Source organism: Fukomys damarensis, unplaced genomic scaffold, assembly GCF_012274545.1.
Source record: "Fukomys damarensis isolate Sample0158 unplaced genomic scaffold, DMR_v1.0_HiC HiC_scaffold_7, whole genome shotgun sequence".
NCBI lineage: Eukaryota > Metazoa > Chordata > Mammalia > Rodentia > Bathyergidae > Fukomys > Fukomys damarensis.
Window position 1 is genome coordinate 21,233,460 of NW_022900919.1, and position 16,426 is coordinate 21,249,885.

Genomic DNA, 16,426 nt, shown 5'->3' on the forward strand with positions numbered 1-16,426 from the left:
TACACATGGGTATCCTATTTATTTCACTTGAGTATGGCCTCAATATGCATCCATTTAGCTATATTTCTAGTTTATCATTCTTTATGGCTGAGTAGTACTCCATTTTATTAAAAAATATTTTCTTTTACCCAGTCTCCAGCTGATGGGCAACTGGGCTGTTTCCAAGTTTTGCTATTACAAACTGTGTTGCTATGAACATGGGTGCACATGTGGTATGATTCTTTTGGGAAGAAACCCAGCATGGGAATATAGCTGGGTCAAATGGGACCTCTAATCCTAGCTTTTTGAAGTATTTCCATACTGATTTCCACAGCGATTGCACCAGTATACACTCCCACCAACAGTAGAGAAGGGTTACTTTTTCCCCACAACCTCACCAGCATTTATTATTGGTTGATTTTTTTTTTGATAGCAGCCATTCTTTATCTTTCTTTTTAAACTGGAGATTAAATCTAGGGCCTTCACACTGATCTATATATCTAACCTTTTTATTTTGAGATAAAGTCTTGCAATTCATTAAGTTGCCCAGCCCAGGCTTCAATTTGTGATCCTTCTGCCTCAGTCTCCCTGAATGCTGGGATTATAGGCATGTCACCATGATCGGCATTATGTTCTTTAATGTCACCTTTAGATGTATGAGAGGCATCTCTGTGGCTGTAGAGACTAGAAAACATTCTCTTATGAATAAATGATACATTTTTATTGTCATTCATCAGGAATGACTTCAACAACTGGCTGTGTTAGCTGCTGCCAGAGAGAGAGAGACCATGAATGAACTATTCTAAGACAAGTTTTATTTTTGATAAACAATCCTGCCTTTTTCCTGGATTACTAATGATGCCATAAACCTAATTCCTTCTCAGTTGGTTAACTTTGCTGTATGCTTTTCAAATCTTTTTTTTTTTTTTTTTTTTTTTTTTTTGACCGGGGATTGAACTCAGGTCCTTGTGCTTGTGAGGCAGGCCACCGAACCACTGAGCTAAATCCCTGGCTGTTTTTCAAATCTTAATGGTTAGGGGAGAAAATTAAATCGTTCAAATCTCTATGCTCTCAGGATTATAATATTTCTAACAAAGGCTTCCTAGAAGACTGTCCACACTAAACCTGCTGGAGTAATGTGATACAGAAGTGAAGAACCTGAATTTCCAATCACATATCTGCCTGGGCATGAACATATTCAATGTCATGTTTTGAAGAAAACTGTGGGTCCTCCTTAGGGTACACTCTCAGTTGATCTGAACATAGAATTTTTGTTAAGTTTCTCACCTTTCTCATACTATCACTCTCTTCATTTATTTCATTTAATTAATTTTAATTCACTCAACAGCTATTTTGTAGAATGCTTATGTGTGCCACATGGTGGATGAAATTCTGTGTATGTAAGGTGAGAACACTGACACAATTTCTGCCTCACAGAAGGGGCCAGTATCATTCTAGGTTCAGGGACACCCAGCACTCAGAACAGTTCAGCAGAAAACAATGTTACTGCAGGGTTTTGGAAGTTCATTCTTTCCAGACATTTTAAAATTTGACTCTGAATGATCAAATCAGAAAAAAATAAAATTAAAAAACCCACATACTGTATCATATGATCCTTGGTAGAATGGCTTTTATTGAATTCAGTCTTGGAATGATGCCACAAACTTACATTGAGGATTGCTATAAGAGACAGCTCTATAAAATCCTTTACACTGTTCGCTGGAATGATTCTGCTGTATTCATCAGTCATATCTACCAGGGGGCACTCTTTAGGGGCACTTAAAATTTCCCAGTGTCTTACAGAATGCCTAGAAAGTAGATATTTACTACAGGACTAAGAGTAAACACACAGTGTTAGTAAATGGCTGATTTTGGTACATACAATGGAAATGTCATAGTTTTGTTTATTACCCTTTTCCCAGAAATACAGCCAGATCACTTAGAGATAGGCTATCCTAATGAAAAATCCTAACAAGAGTATGTACATAAAATGGGGGCAGGAATGAGGCAAACATAAAAATATGTAATCACAAAGTCCTTTGTATTTATTATAAGTATAACATTGACTTCTAAAAGCCTCCCAGCAACCTAAAGAAGAAAACATGCGGAGTTGCATATAGCATAGTGCATATTAGATAAAAATAGGGATGGGAGTGGAGCTTAATGGAAATGTGCTTCCCTGTTGCTTGAGGCTCTACATTCAATCCCTAGTACCAAAACTAAACAAAATGAAGCCTCCCTCAAATGCCAATACAAATGATAACCAACTAAATTCCTGAAAGAAAAAGTATTTCATACATGAAGAAGGAAGTTTGTTTTGGGAATTCTCTCCCGGCTTTTTCAAAACAAAACTGAGGAAAATGTCAGAGTGGCAGAGACAAGCCAAGAGAGGATCATGCCAGGTTCTACTAACATACAAATAAAAAGAGAGGATGACTCTGAATTTAAAGACTTACTAGATTTTGATAATTCATAGCTTTCCTCTACATTTATAATTTCTACACCATGTTTCCCTTTTTTTGGTACCAGGAATCGAACTCAGGACCTTGCACTTGTGAGGCAGGTGCAGCACCACTGAGCTAAATCCCTGGCCCTGTTTCCCTTTTATAAATAACCATATACATTCTTAAATATCAAAGACTGCCAACTGTCCCCCGGTATCCATTCTTTTTTAATTAATGGATTATTTCTCCCAAGTTTTTAGCATTGCCTAGCTAGAGATGCTTTTGGAGCTTCTCTTGCAGCTAGATGTGGTGATATGACCAAGCTCTTGCCAATGGAATGAATGCAAGTGGAAGTCACATATACAACTTCCTGTCATTTTCTTAAAAGAAATTACTTGCTTTTACTTGTCTTTTCTCCTTTCCTCTTCCTACAAAATGCACATATACTGTTGAGATTTTTTTTTAAATTAAGCAGAAGAGGGTAACACCAGTGAGTGATAAGCCAAAATGGAAGGAACTCCAGGGTGAGCAGTTTATCCATCTTGATCTTTTTACCCCTGGATTATTTCAAAAGAAGGGAATAAATGTCTATATTACTGGAGCCTGTATGTTTACTTAAGGGTCCAGCAAGTTGAATAAGCCTCATAACTTTGTTCTCTGAAATATGAATGGAAGAAATTTCTCTAGGGGAAATATATATAAGCTACAAGAGATACAATGGAGTAGAGAGGGAACCACTCTAGGACTTAAAAGTGTCCTAAAAAAAACCTCCACGGACAGGGATTTAGCTCAGTGGTGCCGCCACCTGCTTCGTAAGCACAAGGTCCTGAGTAAAATCCCCAGTACCAAAAAAACAAAACAAAACAAAAAACAAAAAACTCCTCCAGATGATGACAATATTTAAGTAGAACTAGAAATGACATCCAAAAGCAAAGAAGTGCTTTTAGTAATAAAGACTTCTATAAATGAGAAGTTCATTAGGAAAAATATTTCATCAGGAATGAAAAGAGAATTAAGAAAAAACTCATTTTAAGCCTTATATAACTGATTATAGTGATTTTAACAACATATAAAACATTATATAAATAATCTATAAACAATGGAGTCTGGTAGAGTTAAATTAGAGCTCTTGCAGCTTTACATTATTTTGTTGACTTACGTTTCATGGGTGCCAAAAAAGAAGATAGGATACTTGTTTGCTGGAGGCTTCACAGCTCCCTCTGGGAGTTCATCAATCTATTAAAGATAAATGTACTTAATAAATTATTACTGTAAACAATATAAACATTGTTTTGGTTATTGCTAATAAAAATTAAAAATTATTTTTCTTTTATTGAGACTATCAAAATGATTGTAAAGTTCATGTTTGGCCTACCACATAGAAGTTAAAACTGTACATTTGTTATAGCCATTATGATAATTCATAGGCAGGACCCAAAACTACTCATTTTCTTTGACCCAAAAGAATTACTCCTGGGGGGGGTCAGTCCTAGTGAAATAGTTAACAGTAACAGCAAAGAAATTAAAATATGTTCTTTTTTAGTAATAATGAATTTATAGATATACATACTGCAAAATAGAAAAATTAATGTTATGAAATATTATGTGGTCATTAAAAGATATCATCTCTCTCTTTTTTTTGGTACTGGGGATCAAACTCGGGTCCTTGTGCTTGCGAGGCAGGCGGTAAAACCACTGAGCTAAATCCTGGGCCCCAAGATATTATCTCTTGCTTGGATTACTACAAGCCTCTCCCCCATTAATTTAAGCTAGAATTAGCTTTTAAAATACACATCTGGTTATGTTACTTCCTGTTTCAAACCCTTCTCTAGCTTTTCATTGGTTACAGTATTCCTAGCTATACATGAGTCACTTCTGACGCTTTAAGAAACAAAAACACTTTACACTTTCCCAGACCTACCGATTCCTATTTGCTGCTGAGGGCGAGGACATTCAATAGCATAAAATCCACATTCCTTAGAATATCATATAGTTACATGTATATTATTAATTTGAATGTCTCAAAACATGGTCCAGACCAGTCCAAATTCCTGTGACTCTTCTCTTCCCATGTCATGATTCAGCAATATGAAACTACATGGAATTGTTTATAACCATGCTAATTTCTTTTATAGCCTTCTCTGATGATTGAACTTTTCACCTTTCAGACACATACTGTGGGTAGTTATAAAAGTGAGTATTTACAGTTAGAAAATAAACTACAAGAAATTGCCAGCATTTTGCTGTTGACAGCTCTTTAGGCAAGGTCCCAGAAATGCTTGCCTAGAAATGCTTTCTAGCTATGATTTGGCTTTCCCTCTCTACCTGGAAGAGTCTTAATTTCCAGCATTCACAGGGATCTAGCAAGTGAGAGGCCCTGAACTGAAGCTTCACTAGCTTCACGGTAAATCTACTTAATGGCTATGTTACTTTCTGGAAGACACATCTGGGAGCAAGTCCTGACTCTCAGTTACTGGCTTTTGACCTTGAGCTAGTCACTCAATTACGGCTTCTTCATCTCTTCACATGTAGCTAATGATACACATCACTCACAGGGTTCCTGTGACCAGCAAACAGAAGGCAGTTTAGAATCCCTGGCACACACGAGGTGCTCAATAAATGACAGGTAGTTGTTACCATTATTCCTAACTACACAAGCTCCCAGAGAAAGAGATGCTCTTGTACTGCCCAGGCTCCTATTGGTTGTTCTCTGACTTTTCCTCTCCTGTTCCTACATACCTGGTATAGTGTAGCAACATAGCATGGCTCTATGCAGAGACACATTTGTGCATTTGGTTTATGACTGATAGGGTCTTACTACATAGTCCAAGTTGGCCTTGAACTTACCATCCTCCTGCCTCAGTCTCCTCAGCTAAGAGACATTTTTTGGTAGCTATTCTTTTAAAATATGTTTTTTGTAGGGGAAAGGAAATAAGGGAAAAGAAAAAAATATGAGAAAATGAAAAAATGGAAATAAAGTATTTGTAAATAGGGAAGGGAGGAGGGAATGGAGGGTAGGGGTAAGGGGAAAAATGAGAACCAAGACCTGTCATATAAAGGTACAAGATCCCAATGATGAATAGAACTGTACTGTATACCCAAAATGTACCAATAAACTCAATGAGAAAAAAATTTATTAGTGCATATTAATTTTACAAAATAATAGGTTTCAATGTGGTATTTTTACATATAACACTTTGATCACATCCATCCCCTTACCCTCTTATATCCCTCTAATAATGTCTCCCCTCTACTTTCTTTTTTATTTTTCTTAAGTTTATTGGTACATTTAAAGCAAACAATACAGCTATATTTATCATTGGGATCTTGTACCTTTACATTATATATCTTGGTTCTTCTTTCTTTCCCTGTACCCCTGCCCTCCCTTCACCCCCTTCACCCTTCCCTATTTACAAAGACTTTGTTTCCATTTTTTTCCTTTTTCCATTTTTTCTTCTCTAATTTCCTTTCCCCTCCCCTTCCCACTTCACCTTTAGCCCTTTTCTTCCTATTTCACATAATCTGTTTTTAGATTCTACATATTAGGAAAATCATGATACTTGTGTTTCTTAGTTTATTTTACTTAACACAATGCTTGCTAATTCTATCCATTTTCTTGCAAATAACATAATTTTTCTTTATATATTACATTTTATTTAGCCATCTATTTGTTAATGGCCACTAGACTAGCTCCATATTTGGCTACTGCAAATTGTGCCACAATAAACATGGGTATGCAGGTATCTTTATAATATGCTGACTTTAATTTCTTTGGCTATATATCCAGGAATTAGGTACAGCTGGGTTAAATGTAGCTCTATTTTTATTTTTTTGATGAATCTCTACACTGGTTTCTATAGTGACTGTACTACTTTACATTCCCACTAAAACTGTATAAGTGTTCTTCTTTCCCCATTATTCTTGTCAGCTTTTATTGTTTTTTGTATCCTTCATGATAACCACCTTGACCAGGTGAGATGGAATCTCAATGTAGTTTTGACTTGCAATTTCCCAAATGACCAAAGATGCTGAACGTTTTTTCATATACCTATTGGCTATTTGTGTTTCTTTTGAGAATTATCGGTTCAAGTCATTTGTCCTTTATTGATTTGGTTTTTGGAGTTAAGTTTTTTGAGTTCTTTATATCTTCAGGATATTAATCCTCTGTTGCAAGAGAACAAATTCATCCTTATGTGAAAAGATTAAAGTTACCATTCTATAAACAAAACTTGTTAATTCTCTGCTGCTGCTATTTAGTCATATCCCTAAAGATAAAGGCACAGACAATTTAACTAAGAAGTTAAGAACTTTTCTTCAAGGTATTTCTGATTATTTACAATTGGGAGCAGAATTTCTGCTCTGTGACATTGTTTGTGGCACCAAACTAGCCTGTGGGCTGTAAGCAGCCTCAAAATTAGCAAGGAGAAGAGCTGTGTGTTCCTTGGCAGTGCATGTCAGGTGGCACAAGACCACAGTCCCCAGGAAAAAGTCATTGTCAGAGAGATTCAGGATCGCCCAGCTCACTGCCTTGGGACAATTCCCACACTGCGATTCAGCAAGCTCAATTCAAATAAAAGTGAAACAGCTGAGCAGAAGAATATGAAGCAGAATCGGACAGTGAAGTGGCTGAATTGACTGGATCCTATGGGATGGGCTCTGAAAGGGATGAAGTTGTGTATTTGGGAGTCCCAGGAGTCTATGTGGAGAGTCCCCATGAGTTTTTGACCAGGGAGTGGGTAGATTCAGCAGTAGCATACTAGAGGTCAGCTGCTATGGGAACAAAAATAGAATAAAGATATTAAAAATCAATTTGTTCAGAGGACTTTGGAGGTACAGCCAAAGTGAAGCAATCTTTTAATCACCTCCTTAGTGCCTCAAACATCTAGCTGAGACATCAGTGTAAGTTTTGCCAAGATTAAGTTACATATTAAGACTAATTTGAATGAGAACCAAGACCTGTCATGTAAAGGTACAAGATCACAATAATGAATGTAACTGTACTGTATACCTAAAATGTGCTGATAAACTCAATGAGGAAAAAAAAGACTAATTTATTTTAAACAATGCCTATTATGAGGCTCTTTTGAAATCTGCAGGGGAGATTTTAAAGTATGAGTTCCAACAAATTAACTGAGCTTGGGAAGTATCTACAGATTTGCTCTAAAAAAAAGTGTAAAGCCAAGTTATCCAAATTTAGGGTGATCAGCCAATAACTGAACTGTCTACCACAATAATTACATGTCAAAAAGATTTAAAAATCCATAGCCTCCATAATTCATCAGTAACAATATCCAATCATGTAATAAAAATTACTAGATTAAAAAAGCGAAACAGGGCCTATAGTAAGAGTAAGCAGCCAACAGAAACTGATCCTAAGATTACACAGATGTCTAAATTAGCAAAGACTTCAAAGTCTATACAGACTTTCCCAGAATACAAAAGAAGATAATGAAGGACAAAATCTGGATGAACAAAACACTGAAGGTTATAGAGAAGCCTTGTGGAAAGGGAAATTTATTTGCCTTGGTTGGTAGTAGCTGCAGATAGTCTGAAAATATGTAATGAAAGATTAAAATTTTGCCAGAATTGGGCTGTTTCCATGGATCCATTCATAACATTAAAAAGGAAAAGCTTTTGATCCATTGATGCCTAGCATTTAAATATAAAACCAGAATTAGGTTTTCGGTGTTAAAATAATAAATTAGTCATAGAATTTTCTGTCTGCTCTTAACAAGAAGTAGTAAAAGATTATCTTTCACCCTCTAAACAATCTATGTAGGTAGCAGAGGTGACATATTTCACTAGAACAATCTATTGTATTTGTGCTGACTGTCATAGCCTTATATTTGTTTTTAAACAAACATCAAAAATTCCTCATTCTGAAAGGGCAATCATTCTTTATTTTAACATTATATTATCATTGTCTAAACTCTTTTCTTAGGCAAGTGATCAAATCTCTGATAATAGCCCTGCTGGTGCTGAATTTAGAGAGTTCATTGGAAAACTTATCTGGCTTAAGACTTGTGTTACAGACCAGAAGCCCAACGTTACCCTGCGGTCTGGACATCTGATAAAATTGAGAATGTCTTGACTGACCCATCTCAAAGTTCTCCCCACTCTGCACTCATGGATAAAGCCCCTACCAAAAAACTCTCCCTATCAAAGGGACCAGGCAGAGGTTCCATTTATCCCTTAGTGTTTGGTCTCAGCTCCCTGACAGGCCCAGGAGTTATTCAAACAAGTGAATTCCATTCTACTGTGAGAATCCTTAGTATCCTGGCCTCCTGATTCTACAAATCCTGCCTCCCCACTGTTCCTGTATAGTGGGCAGTGTCCTCTTCCCCTGGGCTGTGAGTAACATAACTAATAAACTGCTTCCGGTTTCACTTTCTCCACAGTGGGTGGTGTGTTTAACATCCCCACAAACACATGGTGGGAGCAACTCCCTCACCAATGAAGTAAGAGGCACTTCAGGTAAGCTAATCGGGGCAGAGGGAAAGAGGGACTCCACTTGTTGGCCCAACCTTATAGGTGGTAACTTCAATATTCTTAGTCATTGTATGAGTCCAGGTGGTAGCTAAGAGTGATGTGCCACAGAGGATGAGGAGTAATCAGGGCCAGAGGGCCAGGGAAGGACATCAAAGTTTCACCCTAGGAAAAAAACCTCTTCTCTCAGAAACTCTCATGGATCAATCAAATTTTTGCTCAGAGAGACTTCCTTTATAGCCTAACTTAAAACAATAGCTCTTCCCCCATTATTCTGCTTTAGTTTTGTTTTTAGCATGTTCCTGACAGTACTTTATCTCCATTTAGGGGAGACTTGTTTTATTCACCACTGTTGTGCTAGAGCCTAATGCAGTGCCCAACATAGGCAGGAACATCACAAATATTCCTTGAACCTAAGAAGTCATCGGTCTAGTTCTATGAACTGAGCCATCTTTCTGTGGTGTGTGTGTAAAGGGGAAGAGAAATGGGGAGAAAGTGCTGGGGAGTGACGTATAGGGACTGTCATAGGGGAGGGAAGATGCTTCAGGACCACAAGTGGAACAGTGGTTGCCAAATCTAGCATCAGGAACATTTAATTCAGGCTTCAATGGCAGGAAAGAAAAAACTGTCAGGAGGACCAAGGTTTCCTGACTGACTGAATCTAGACACTTACACTGTGCATGGAGAGGATAAGTGACCCCAGATATGATGGAAGAGAAAGGGGAGCTGAGGAACACTTTTTTTTTTTGTACCGGGGATTGAACTCGGGCCTTGGGCTTGTGAGGCAGGCACCAGAAACACTGAGCTAAATCCCCAGCCCAGAGCTGAGGAACACTTTTAATAATTACTCAGAAAAACTACTATGAGGCTCTAGTGTGAAGAAGTCTTTACATATGAGTATGAAAAGGACAAGGAAGTTAGTCTGTGAATACGCCATTGAGAAGAATTTTGTGGGCTAGCTGGGCAAAATGTAGAAGAAAAAATAATTTGGCTATAAAAATATTTATGAGGTAGCCAGGCATGGTGGTGGATGACTGTAATCCCAGCATTTTGGGAAGCTAAGGCAGGAACATCACAAGTTCAAGAATAGCCTGGGCAACCTAGCAAGATCCTGTCTCAAAATAAAATTAAACAAAGGTCTGGGGATATAGCTTAGTGCAATGACCTGGATTCAATTCCCAGAACTGGAAAAAAAAATTTTTATGAGGTGTGGCTAAATGGAAGAGGGGAAAAGAAAACTTTTACTCTTATAAAATGGAATATGGGTAAGAACAAGCTTACAAATAAGTTAACAAATTTAGCATAGGGATAGAAGAGGAAAGCATACTATGGAAAAAGGAAATTCACATAACACAAAGGGGAAAGATTTTTTTAAAAAAGTGAATATATTTGGTTTAATAAACAGGTAATGGATCAGTTTAATATTTGAAAAGAACTCTGTTAAAAGAATCACAAACATGGTGCTATGGAAACACCTTTTAATGTATCAGTTTGAAAAAAGTCTGGGATATTAATCCCTAGTTATGATAAACTTCATAGCTAAAACATATCTTCTCTAGGCTGGGCATGGTGGCGCATGCCTGTAATCCCAGCACTTGGGAGGCTGAGGCAGGAGGATCGCTGTGAGTTCGAGACCAGCCTGGGCTATATAGTGAGTTCCAGATCACTCTCAACTATATAGTGAGACCCTGTTTCAAAAAACAAAACAAAACAAAAACATATCTTTTCATTTGATAACACACGGAAATCATGATCATTTTTATCTTTAAAAGAATTTTAAATAGTTTCAAGAGGTCACGACATACTTAGAACTCAGTGCTTTGAACTTATTGCAGACTTACTGCGTCTCTCAGTATGTCATATGACTTAATCTGTAGAAGGCAATGTATGTGAAATATTAACTCATCTTTATGGTATTTGTAGGAGGATCAGTCTGACAAAACTCAGGCTAAATATTAAAAGGTGAGAAACTTGGTTTATGATCATTATACACACCTCCTGGGTTTTATTTTTTAAATTGTAGAAGTAACATTGTGAGTTGTCTAAAAATTTGGCACATTACTTCAACTCTCCTCAGTCTCCTAAGCAAGTATCCAAACATGCTCAATTTTGAATGGGGATAAAACACATTTGCTTTTAGGGTTTGGTTTTACTTTTGTTGATGTAAAATTTGTAATATAGTAAAACACACTCATCTTAAATGTGTATTTCCTTGCAATATGATAATGCATGTCCATATAATCAACACCTACCTAGTCAAGTGTGTAAATCATCCCAGAAAGTTTCAGTGTACTCTCTCGCAGTTATTTCTCATTGCATACTGGCAAGTACTTTTCTAAGTTACACGTAGGTATATGTTTAACTTTCTAACCAACAAATGACATTTAGTATAAGCAGTCTTTATAATTTTAGTCACTTTAATAGGTATGAAGTGGTATCTATTGTGGGTATCTGTGAATACACATACCAAACTGTTACAATGCTCTATGCATTTACTTAAAAAAAAAAAAAAAAAAAAAAAAAAGAAAGCATATGTCCACCCAAAGGTTTGTACAAGAATGTTCATAGCAGTTTTAATAGCCCAAATCTGGAAATAGCCCAAGTGTCCATTAACAAAAGACTGGCTAAAACTATATTCATAGAAGGTGATACTATTCAGTGATAAAAAAGAATGAAGTACTAATATATACTCAAAAACATTATACTAAATCTCAAAAGACATGCTAAATGAAAGAACCTTACACAAAAGAGTATATATTGCATGCTTCCATTTATATGAAATTCTAGAAAAGGAAAAGTTGATTTATGGTAAAAAAAATCTGAAGACTAATGGACTCTGCAGGAAGGTGGAGGTGGTGATTTGGAAAGGCATGAGAGAATTTCTTAGGGTATTGGTAATATTTTATATTTTTATGAAAGTTTGGGTTACATAAGTTTGTCAGAATTCATCAAAAGGAACACTTGAGATTTGTGCATCCACTATATAAATTTTACCTAAAAAATGTGAAGAATTACTAAACTCTAATTATAAGCATGCCAAAATGTTTAGTGATGAAATATATTAAAGTCTGCAATTTAGAATATAAAAATAAGATATATTGTTTAGATGGGTAGATTGCTAGATGGACAGAAATATGATAAAACCAATTTATCAACAGTTAATTATAGAATCTACGTGGCCTGTGTTCATTTTCATGTTCAACTCTTCTGTATGTCTGAAATTTTTCATAATAATAGGTTAGTAAAAATAGGAGGAGAGAAGGGATTAGGGTGGGAAAACCGGTTATATCCCTGTCTCCTGAAATGGGAAGTCAGTAGGTAATATCTAGTCAGTAAGTCAAGATGAGATAGGAAACTACTATGCTTCATTATAAGCTGGGATCAAATTTAAAAGTCTTGCATATGTAATACTTTAGCAAAAAACATTCAAAAAAGGGTATTTTTAAGTTGCCATATTGCCCCGTACAAGGACCACATCAATCATACTTCCAATCAATGATATGTAAATCCCATCTCCCTATACCTTCACTCATTATGGGTATTTCCTTTAAAAAAAAAAATCTTATCCTGGGCCTGGGATTTAGCTCAGTGGTACCACTGCCTACCTCACAAATGCAAGGACCAGAGTTCAATTCAAATTTGTTTTGTGAAAAATGGTGTTTTTAATTTACATTTTAACTATAGACAATGCTGAACATCTTTTCATATGTTAATGTTATTATTTTCAGTAAGTGTTTTTTGTAGGTTTGTTTACACTGGCATCACCACAAACATGTAATACATTGTGCTAAGTCACCAGCTCTACAATAGTTTATGGGAACATCACTGTATATGCAGTCTGTTACTGACTGAAACATCATCATGTTACATATCTCACACACATGAATATACATATATACGTATATAGCAGCTCTTTTCTATCATATCTTAGTAATTTTTCCCCATTTATCATTTATCTTGACTTTACTTGCAATATTTTTGGCAATATAAATTATTGCAGTACAGGGAATTGAACCTAGAGGAGTTCTACCTCTGAGCTATAACTGCAGCTTTTTTTTTTTTTTTTTTTGAGACAGGGTAGGTATCCCAGGCTGGCCTTAAACTTATAATCCTCTCATCTAAGCCTCCTGAATAGCTAGAATTACAGGTATGTACCTCTACACCCAACTCTGAAAATTATTTTTTATACAGTAAAAGCTATTAATTTTTCTTTTGTGGCTTATGGGTTTGTATTTTGCTTAAAAGTTCTTTGTTTTTTGTGGTATTTTTGGTAACTGGGATCAAACTTGAGTCCTTGCGCTTGTGAGGTAGGCGGCAGAACCACTGAGCTAAATCCCCGGCTTAAAAGTTCTTTATTATTCCAAGGTTACCAAACAATTCTCCCATATCTTTCTTAGTATTACATTTGTGGTTTGAATGAATTTGCCTACTGCTAGGTATAGGAAAACAGATACACAAGCAATTACTGATAATATAAATTGCTATAAATATTTATAAATTAGTATAAGTGCTTATAGTGTAAAATTTAAAAAATATCATATGACCTAATAATTCTACTTTTAGCAAACAATCTATCCTACAGAAGTTAGAGTAATATTATAAAACAAACCATGATGTTCACTGAAGCTTTCCTGCCAAAAGAAGAAACAACTAAAAGGCCATCAGTGTAGGCATGATTAACTCAATTATGGTGCAGACAACTGACTATTACAGCCAAGATCTATTGTGTATTGATTTGAAAAGCTAGTAATATACCAAGAACAAGTGAAGAGAGCAAACTGTAAAATAAAAAATGATTAATTTTATAAAACCTTGTATTTATGTGTGTTCCTGTAAGCACAAAAAATATTTGGAAGAGTGTACACCAAATTATGAATATCAGTTAACTCTGTGGAGTAGGAATAATGGTGTTACAAAATTATATTTTCTTCTGAAATTAAGTATAAAATGCAATTTTGTTTTAAAAAGTAAACAAATAAAAATATAGATGCACAAAGCCTATCCCATAAAAAGTATGATTCAAAAAAACAACTGTAGAATGGAATTCTTCTTAAAGAATTAAATTTATTCTACCCTGCTGTTGGTGTTTGCTGAGGACTTTTCTTTTAAATAGTCAAGTCATCAATAACCAGTGAAGCCATTATTTGAATAATAAAGAGTACCTTTTCCCACTGCAAAGAGTTTGTTTGGAGTCTCCAGTTCTAAATCTTGTTTGAATTTCCAGGAATCTTTGTAGAACTTTAACTTTCCCAGCAGGGATTCTTAGCTGGCCCTCCTCCAGTGAAATTTTCCTAATTATATGCAATATTTTATATAGTACATTTTAATTAATTAATTAATTTAGGTACTGGGGATCAAACTCAGGACCTTGTGCTTGCGAGACAGGTGGCAGCAACACTGAGCCCTACATAGCACATTTTAATCAGGAAGAATTCACTGCTTTAATCAGATCTCTCAGTCCTTACAGAGAGAGAGAGAGAGAGAGAGAGAGAGAGAGAGAGAGAGAGAGAGAAGGTAACTATCATGTCAGACTTGAAAATAATGCATTCTAAGCCCTTGCTAAACTTTAGCTCTAGCATAACAAATGGATAGAAAAGGGCAAAGGAAGAGCTGACAATTATTACAAGAGGATTTTTGTATGCTATGGGTCTCAGCTCCCTTCCTCCAGAGACCTAAACCAATGGGAAGAAGCTTTCATGGAGCCACTGCAAGCCCCAGAAGGTTGTTGTTTAACTCAAACCCAAGAAACCATTATCGTCTGTATGGGGATTTTCTGCTTACATGTTTGGATGGCACAGTGACTGCCTTGAGTATGGCTTTTGCTTCTAGAGTATCTTCTACAGAATGCACGTCTTTCATTGCTCATTAGCTATAGTGAGTGTGGGGCTGCCTTAAATTCTGTCCCGAGAGGGCAACCTGGAGGTGAGGTGAACATAACAGAAAAAAGCTGAAAATGTACCACAAGATGTCTAGGAACCAGGAAGTTATAAGTGACACCGGATAAGAGAGATGCATGTGCCTATATCAAGAGCAGTGAAGATGGGGTAATCCTAAAACCGTTGCTAGCAGGCTCTCAGTGGTCCCAATCTGGTGCTTTTGGCTTGTGTAAAATTGCCTCTCCCCGAGTTTAAGATGGACCTAATTACTTGCCCTTAATGAATGGAACATGGCAAAAGTGATTACATGTGACTTCTAAATTCAAGTTTAAAAGACTGTGACTTCTGTCTTGTCTTGTGACTCCCACCCTCTTACCTACCTGCACTGATGGTGGCAGCTGCCATGTTGTGAACTGTGCACAGGGCAAGAGAACTAGGATGGAGGTGGGGCTGGGTAACAGTACAGCAAACAGAGAGGGGAAGCTACTGAGCTGATAACTACAACAAACTGAATCCTGCCAATAATTACTTATGTGAACTTGAAGGTGGGTGACCTCCTAAGATGACTACCTGTGAGTAACCAGAGCCAAATGATCCAGGTAAACCATGCCTGGATCCAGAACTACAGAAAATCTGAGAAGTCCTAAGTTTTGAAGTTATTTGTTTTAAAAAAGATAGTTAATATGGGCTATTATAAAGATACTAACTTCACTGGGGCTGGGATGTACAAGGCCCTGGGATTTAATCCTCAGCATCAAAAGCCAAACAAGAAGAAAAAACCCTTTTTTGTCACCTCTACACCACTTCAAACCAAGAGGGCTACAGTACAGTAAATAGTTAGCAAGAATATGGGAAGAGGAATCAACATGTTAGGTAAGTTCTGAAAAATTAGTGGATTCCTTTTTCCTACTGCAGCAGGACAGCATTCAGTACAAACATCTTTGAGGGGAGAAACTTTGGCTTTAAAAATGTTTGGGGTTTCCAATTATTACACAGAATTGAACAGATTAATAACTGAACTCAGTCTTTTTTTGTGACTTGAACTGATCTGAGGACTCTGACAAATAGCATGGAACAGACAGGACCTCATCCAAAGAGGTGGGAAGAAAGCTAGTGTCACAGACAAGGTTTGAAAAGAGAGTAGAGGCCAAGAAAAACTTCAAAAGTACTGAAATGAGGAAAGAGAGAAGTCAGAGCAGCTAAATTATAAGAAGAAAGAGCAAAGGCAGGACCAGGTGAAGATGAGCACCAAGTCATGTACGACAATAAAAGACAAGAGAAAATCAAGTAGGCTGGACCTAACATTTTATAAGTAGTAAAAGTTAGCAAACTCACAGGTCTCCATGATGCTATGAGACATTTGCATTATTAATGGCAGTATGGCAGTTATTATGATATTTCCATATGAATTAAAAATCAAATACTTTTTGTTTTTGGTACTGGGGATCAAAGTTGGGTCTTTGTGCTTGAGAGGCAGATGGCAGAACCACTGAGCTAAATCCCCAGCCCTACAATAAATATTTTCTAAAATTTAACAGTATATAAACCTTCCTATGTACACTGAGCAAATACATGTAGCACTAATAGCTACCAGACAAGTGTGCTCATGATTCAAATATTTGGTTAGGGTTATCACTCAAC

At 36.5% G+C, this 16,426-nt stretch overlaps 1 protein-coding gene across 1 annotated transcript in view; it reads right to left on the reverse strand.

Annotated features, from left to right (window-relative positions):
• Hdgfl3 (HDGF like 3) overlaps positions 1-14,768 on the reverse strand; it is a 36,520-nt gene extending 21,752 nt beyond the window's left edge. The window contains exons 1-2 of the mRNA XM_033761007.1: positions 14,691-14,768; positions 3,583-3,659 (exon numbers count right to left, since the gene is read on the reverse strand). Coding sequence (XP_033616898.1) covers positions 3,583-3,659; positions 14,691-14,768 — 155 coding nt within the window. The remainder of the gene's footprint in view (positions 1-3,582; positions 3,660-14,690) is intronic.
• Positions 14,769-16,426: the final 1,658 nt, after the last annotated feature.